The 8,055-nt window shown below is 36.7% G+C and overlaps 1 protein-coding gene across 1 annotated transcript in view; it reads right to left on the bottom strand.

The window, feature by feature from the left end:
• The window catches only part of LOC100546131 (diacylglycerol kinase eta), a 29,324-nt gene continuing 21,269 nt past the window's right edge, over positions 1-8,055 (bottom strand). Inside the window, exons 13-16 of the mRNA XM_010728874.1 lie at positions 7,726-7,845; positions 7,260-7,368; positions 5,708-5,838; positions 1-282 (exon numbers count right to left, since the gene is read on the bottom strand). Of these exons, the coding sequence (XP_010727176.1) occupies positions 193-282; positions 5,708-5,838; positions 7,260-7,368; positions 7,726-7,845 (450 nt within the window). The 3' untranslated portion in view covers positions 1-192. The remainder of the gene's footprint in view (positions 283-5,707; positions 5,839-7,259; positions 7,369-7,725; positions 7,846-8,055) is intronic.

Genomic DNA, 8,055 nt, shown 5'->3' with positions numbered 1-8,055 from the left:
TTTTCTTTTGGCACAAATTCTTTTATGCTCTTGCAACAAGCTCTTCGCCACACAAGTATTGGGCAATGCTAGCCTGTACGAACACGCTAGCGCTTATTCTTCCATACAGTAAACTACAAAGACAGCCAAGTGCCTGCAACAGCTTCACTTCTCCTGCAATGTTCCCTCTCTCTTCTGAGAGCACCAGCACAATTACACTTCAGACGAAGGGGTGTTCTTGCTGAGCTCCTTAATTCCCTGGAGAATTCGCTTCATATGACCCACTTTCGTTATCCCCAGGTCCTTCAGAAATCAAGAAAAAAAGGGAGAGAAAAAGAAGAAAGGTTATTTACTTTTTTTTTTTAAAAGGCCATGACTATAATCTAACCGTGCAAAAGATGTCTAGAAATGTGCTAACTGCAATCAACATTAACTTGAAAATAATCTATGGCTCTAGCAAATATCACCTAAAAAAATGCTTTCAGCACATAGTGTACCTCTGTTTGAAAATTACTTACCTGCAATAACCATATAACCAAAAGTATTACAATCTTTCAAAAACATCTTTTGCTTGACTTCTAAGTACAAATCTCTACGTAATTTCTAGAAAAATGAACAATCTCCCCCTCCTCTCTAATGCAGTAATCAAATGCTTGGTAGGATGAGATGGATTAGACCTTCTGTCCAGCTATGTTACTTGATCTGTGGCCCTATGATGTCTGTCTTAAGCAAATAGCACACACATCCCCAATTTCTCAAGTGAAAGTGGATGTAATGGCATGTAGGACAACTTCCCTTCAGAGAGCAATAGAAAAGGTAAGCATTTGTTTTTCATTCTAAAATGGTTCAGCCTCCTAACATGGACTGCCTTGATGATTAGAGAGCTGGAAAAATTTCTCATAGACATGATTGTCACATCCTAAAGGAAATGGTAGAATCACAAATGCAGATCTCTTTTAGGCACCACTCATGCAAACATATCAGTTTAAGTATTTCTAATATCAGTTTCTTGGACCCATCTCTGCATAAGTGACAACAGGCAAGAAATTCTTGCAGCAAAACTCTTCCAGCATTAGTAACAGCTTAAAGAACATTCTTTTCCTATTTTTACTGGTCCAATAGTCAGAGAAACAGAACGGGATGCCCAGCTGTGTTAATGATCCCCAACTGCACTAATGAATTTTCATCTGATGTTGGTGGAAACCTGCTTCTGTTGTCTGTCAAACCCAGCTTTGAAAAACTCTTTAAAATCCTTGTGTTGCTCATGTTGAGCAAGTGGTGGATTCAAATAGTATCGTAATTTGTAGAATAAACCCTACATAAACAGACTGTGATTAAAGAAAAGTCTGAACAAATTTCTCTATCTATCCTTCTGAAATAAAAATCCTTTCATTTTAGTAGGAGACTTTTCCACTATGAAGACATAAAAAGGAATGGAGTTGAATTAATGGCTTGAAATAATTGTTTTCATACAGAATATAAAATGAAACTATATAGAACGTTCTTTGAAAAGCTTACATAAAGGCTGCATCTAACCTTCTACAGTCACAGAAACCTCAGAAAACCTGCAGTGCACATTATTTAAAAGCGTGCAATTCACTTTGCATTTGCATTTCATCAAAGCAAGAAAAGGTTGGCATGAATTAATTATTTTGGGGTAAAAGCATAGATTAAACAGGCACATTAATTTTAAGAGTCAAGGCTGAACTCTTGTTATGTTAGAGATTAAAAAAAAACTGGTTGTTATTTCAGAAGAAAAGTGTAAATAACCTCAATACACCAACATTCGTTACAGCACTGTGGCACAAAGGTGTCAACATTAAAGAGTTCACAGTGTGCTTGAGTCCCCAAACCAAGTGCTGTTCATAAAGCTATCAGAAAAAAATACTTGATTTTTCAACATTGCATGCATTTGTATTTTGTTTCCACTAATGCATATTCATATCAGTTTGCGGAGAAAAATAAAATAAATTAAACAGTTAACTATAAAGTAGCACTCATTTTTAAGTTAAGAGATTTGGCAAACTTGTTAAACTCATCCAACAATGATGCTAACCTTTTTCATCGTGAATTTGGTGCTGGAGAATGTTTTCTTATTTAAGCTAAACTTAATTTTCCAATGACTCAAAAGTATGCAGGAGTATTGAAACTACTGAAATTCCCCTGTTGCTCTGTGGCAGAAATTCTATCCGACGTAAAACCTGTAGGACGCATTCCCAACTGCAAGAAGCCACGTGTACGTAAGTTTAAGAACTTCCAAATCTTTCAGAACAGTTCTCATGAGTAGAACTATTGGATAAGCAACATAGCAACGTACTGTCAGACTTCAAAGATCAGAAAAAAGATCTGATATTACAAAATTCCCAGAAAACTAAGCCACTTTTTCTACAAGCCTTCTCAAAGTGTCATCAACAATGCCTATGCTATAGTGAGTAGAGATCTCAGTTTTGTTTCCATCTTAGTTGAACGTGCTATAATGTAGATGAGACCAGCGAATCTCAAGAGATTTACCACAATTTATGCTAAATTATCTCACAAAAAAAAAGAAAACAAAACCAAACAAACAAAACCCCCCAATCTCTGAATTTCCATGTCTGTGGTATAGGCTGGTTTGAAGGAAATTAGGAGTTACATATTCTTGACACTAGAAGCTATCTCAGTTTACTACTGATCTGGGAAAGTCTGCAGAAATTCTCTTATCTCAGGCTAGAAAGGTCTGCTACAGAAGCCTTCCATGCATCACTCCCAGAATGATCTCCAAGGATATCTAGCCAGAGTATGAGGAAGAAAACAGCTTGTTTTCTGTTTTTTTTCTTAGCTATGGCCTTAAAACTACAGGATAACCTCTCCATATGCTCTCCCAACCCACTTTAACCATCTCTATTGTCTTCAGCAGGGAAAGATCAAAATATCCTCAAAAACAAAAAACAAAACAAAACCACAAAAACGCTGGGGAAGAAAAAGCTGATGAAAACTATTGCAACAGCTTGACACAGTTTTTCATCTGCATTACATAATAGTGATTAGCCTTCTGTCTGCTTAGCCAACAACTGTTTATTCCAGGTTTGCCCCGCAGATGTTGCTGGTAGAACATACCACCAGTGAAAAACTACCAAGCATTTTATATAAGCAGGGCTTACTATGGACATCTTCCAGATTAGAACCTACCCTAGTGGCACAGCCAGTGTCAAAGGACATCACAAGTTCCTACAGTCTAGTAAATCTTACAAACCATTTTCCACACAAGAACTTTTCCTAAACGTGATACTACAAAGATATAGATGAGATGCCCCAGTCCTCAGCATAGTCTTAGCCTTTCACTCCTCATTAAGCTGACAAGAGACATGGAAAACCTTCATGGAAAACAACACTGCTATGGAGTTCTAAGGAAACATCACCCTAGTCCAACCAAATATGTTGCAGTTCTGATTATTACTAAGTTGTACATATAGAGACAAGCTGTCAATGCTAAGAATGACAGCATCTATTTTAGAGTCTAGTTTTTTCAATGAATTTAATCGTGAAAGAAGGCTAAAAAAAAATCACAATGAATCTCTCGTTGTTTTTTTCTACAGCACATTTCACAATTTCCAGCCCTTCCTCAATGGAAAGAAAATCAAACATTGCAGAAGTCTAAGATTGCCCTAACTAAAATCAGGAATATGAGATTAGAGAAAGGGTATTACTGGAGGGAATAGATGGACAGAGGTATCCAGTTCCACATGGAACATTTGCCATCTGCCACACATATAGCTAACTTGGAATAGGTCCACAAGCTATGCAGGTATATAAAGACAGACATTCTACCCAATTCTTCTGTCAAAGTATCGATCTATTTCAGTGACACTTGCAAGGGAAGAGAGTTCCATCAAATCCTTCTCTTTACTGCTTTTCATTTCTACTTCTGACACAGATAGAAAGGTGAGCCCAAGGGATTGAATTAATATGGGCAGCTATTTTTCCTGTCATAGACCTGAAAGGTCACCAGGGTAAATGCTGCACGTGGATTAAGAGACTGTGGATCGATGACTAATGCCAATTAATCTGGCAAGAAAGCACAAGCCTTGCACTGGAGAAGAGGCTGTAGGTAGAGTACTGCTCACAGAAGCAATGAAGACTCATCTGCACATCTCAATAGACAAATGGAGAAAAATTTAGCAGGGCAGCTTGTGACCTCTTGATGTGATCCTACATATCACATTCTACCTTGATGCTAGTCCAGGTCACTGGTCAGAAAAATGCAGGACTCCTGAGCCACCCTTAATTAGCTACCTGCAGAGATCAGGATCCAGATGTAATGAGCAGGATGAATGCTATATTCTGTTATTTAAGTTCAGTTCAGTTTAACATTGGCCTTAACCACCACCTTTGGCAGCTGAACTTGATTATCTTGGTACGTCCCTTCCAACTGAACTATTCTATTTGTTTCATTTCAACAAACCTGGTATCGTATTTTTATAAACATTCCTTAACATTTTAGCAAAATTTTGCATTGTATGATGCTAAATTTCCCAGTTAAACTTTACATGTAACATCCATCACTGGAGCATTACGGTTGCTTGCCTGGAGGGACTGCCATACAGTTTTCTGCATGAAGGGGTTAGCTTGTACAATCCTGAAAGAAAGGAATTTAACTTCCACAGAAGGAAGCTTATGTGATCTAGAACCAACAGGTGAAATAATATACAACAACTAAACACATCATATCAGACACATCTATCTTCAGCAGTTGTATTCTACTGCAACTCTCACAGAGTGTAAGCACTACCTTACAGTGTCAGGACTGCCAACTATGTAAGAAACTTTACAAAAATGGCTAATCTGCATGAAAGTATTGCCCATATCTGGAGACTACCACACTGTGCCTAGAGTGATGACTTGCACTCTAAATGTAAATGTATGCCATTTATACAGTATCCTATTTCCTCTCTTACATGCTAAAAGCAGTTGCAAAACACATTATCAAGAAGTCATTACTACTGAGTTCCCAGAAAAACTAATGTAATGAATCCCCAAAGATATGGCCCCTATTACATACAATGGATGCACTTAAATCACTCTTGAAAAAGACCAGCAAGCTCAAATAACCATCTCAGATTGCTAGGTAATATTTCTCTCTGCTAAACTCTGAAGTAATGAGAAAGACAAAAGAAAACGTTCTTTTTTAAATCTATATAGCTAAAAGCAGGAAAAGGTTGTTTGGGAATGAGAAATGCTATAGTGAAAGTCAACTCTGATGCACAAATGCCAATGCCATGTACGTCCAATGCCATCATTTATTAATTTACTTTATCCAGTTTATGCACAATAAATCACTTGAAGCAGCTGCTGACCTTGCAGGAGATATATTCAAAATCATCACACTAGCCTAAGAAACTGATCCATACTGACCCTGATTAGTGGAAACAGTGATCTCTTCAAGATAACATTATATTACACTGATGTCAGTAAGATATCATCACGCTTTTCCTGTGACATAAGTTATAATGCTGTCATTCTACATAAGGTGTAAAAAGGAAATCTCTCGTAACACAGGTATTTCTGGTTGCAAATTACAACTCAGCACTAAGAAATTCAGGCCAAAGGACAGCGCATATTAGTTTATTGCATATTTGCACAGTGTAAGCCAAGCTAAAAGCATATAAAAAGTGCAGGGAAAGAAGAAAAGTTGGTTGTTGTTTTGTCAAAGAAAATGGTCAATAGCAGAAAAGTAGCACAAAGGAAATACCTTAAGATCTCGCCTTTCCAGATGTAAAAGCTCAGAGCCTCGGATGTCATGGCTGATGAAGATTTCTTTGTACTCTCCCAAACTGAGCAGATCCAGCCAAGCAGCAACTTCATCTGTGCCCCATTTTTGAACTACCAAAGTTAAGAGCAAAACCCCCTTAATTTCTACATGCTCAAATGCATTACAAGCAAAGGTTAGGCCAAAGAGAGTGGAAAACAGAGTAGAATTGCCGTGCTAGCGAAGGGAAAGGTTAGAAGTGTCATTTCCAGAAAAAAAACGACAATTTCCTTTTTACATGCAGGTTACAGGTTAGCAGTTAACATGAGAAAGTATCTAAACAAAGTTGGGGTTCTTTGCTTTGCAGCCATGCTTTCAGCTTTACTACGGTTTCTTCAGTAAAGCCTTTAAAACCTCATGTCTCTACAAATTCACATCAAACCATCTTAGGATCAGTGACGCAAAAATCCAATGTTGTTCTTCTTTATGCCGTTAATCTATTAATTATCATCCAGGGAGAGGAGAAAGCCCTCAAAAGCTAATTAACAGGTAAAATTAATATATAAACCATACTTCATATACAGCAACGGCAGCAAGTAAGTTCAGTTTTAATTAAGATTTTCTAGTACTAATTAATGCTACAAGTATTCTTTAAGCTACTATGTTACACAGGCCATGAATAAGCTCTCTGTATAACATTGTTCTCTAAGGTTAGTTGCCCACATTAGTCCTAAAAAACAGCTATGCTACTTATTGGTACAATTTTGCAACATCATCCAATGCTGATTTAGTTTTACAGTGAAATGAATCTGAAGTCTAATCTGAAATCTAAGAATCTAATCAACAATGGCAAAATTTTGCAGATTTTGCAGGTTGTCCATTAAAAAGACAAAGGTGTAGAAACAGTTTTAGGATCATTTGATCACTGATTAACTCCTGGACATAATATTAAGGAATTAAGTTCATGGATAACAGAGGAAAGAGAGGAGAGTGGAGTTTGTTCAGCTACTACTAATTAAAAGATCAATATTGGCTATCATGGCTTTTTGTTTGACTTGCCCAACTTACTGAACTCAAACTTATCTGAAATTTAAGAATAACTGGTTAATTAAACCAGTGTGATAAAGGCATTACACAGCTCCTGAAATTTACCTGAAAAACCTGAATTGAAGCTTCGTGGGGAAATGATATGTTTATGTATGGCTTGTATTACTGTTAGTTAATCAACTGTAACCATCAGCGAAGACAAAGGTCCTGTTTCGTGACAAAAACAGTTGCTATCTAAATATTTGTGCAGTAGTTCTTTGGCTCATCTGAAAGTCTTGGGATGCTACCGAATGCTTTCTAAACTCATTGAAGGAAATCTTCATCCTAATGAGAATACCAGTTAGTTCAGCTGCCTTTCACTTTATCAGGGTGAAGAGTTTTCGGTTTGGTGGAGCACAGCATTTCAATTTTTACCAAAAAAAAAAAAAGGAAGAAAATAGCCCACCTAAACACAAAATTACGTATTGCTCAAATGCTACTATTTTTTTTTTAATTTCAGAACACATACCAGGCTGAGGGCTGGTCTTATGCTTCTGAACTTTTTCTTTTTTAAACTTTGGCACTATGCGAAACACTGTACTTCTGTTGTTTCTTTTAGCATAATCCAGAGGGGGATCCTGCATGAAAGAATAGACATAGTTACTTTTAATTAACTTTTAACTTTAAATTAAATAGCATACTTGAGACGGTAACTCATAGTTAATCTCAAAAACTAAGACCAAATTTTACTTCTGTAAAGCATTATATCAGGATTTATTTCCATACCCATTTCATTTCCTAAGTAACCATTCAAAACATTTTCAAGGAGGGAGAAAAATATATAATAAAAATATGCCCTATGCTCAGAAACTTGCTCACAGTAGACAGCGTCGTCACTGAAACTGCATCTCTAGATTATGAGGAGTCTAATTTACTCTTTCCTCTTAACAGAAAAATAATTCTAATTAGAAACAGGAAGTATTAATCAAACTCACCTCATCATCATTTGGCTGAAAAACATAATAAAGCCAAGGTATCTCAGCAAGTTTTCTCAACTCTATTTCCACGTTGTGCAAAGCATCAGACAACAGCTCTTCATGGGGTGCTTCCAACTGCTGTTTATAAGCAGGCCAGAAAAACAGTACTTTTAGTTTTGTTAATATATAACATTTAAAGCTAGGTATGTTTGTTGCACAAACCAGTGCAAATAAACAGTGAGATAAAAGTCTTCATATGAAAAGGGCTGTAGAAAAAATGAGTACATGGTAGTAGGCCCAAGTTATTATTTGCAAAATATGATGGATCACTTTGTCATGGTCAGATAA

Source organism: Meleagris gallopavo, chromosome 1 (assembly GCF_000146605.3).
Source record: "Meleagris gallopavo isolate NT-WF06-2002-E0010 breed Aviagen turkey brand Nicholas breeding stock chromosome 1, Turkey_5.1, whole genome shotgun sequence".
Classification (NCBI taxonomy): Eukaryota; Metazoa; Chordata; class Aves; order Galliformes; family Phasianidae; genus Meleagris; species Meleagris gallopavo.
The sequence above is the reverse complement of the archived record's forward strand: the minus strand, read 5'-3'. Positions and strand labels throughout refer to the sequence as shown.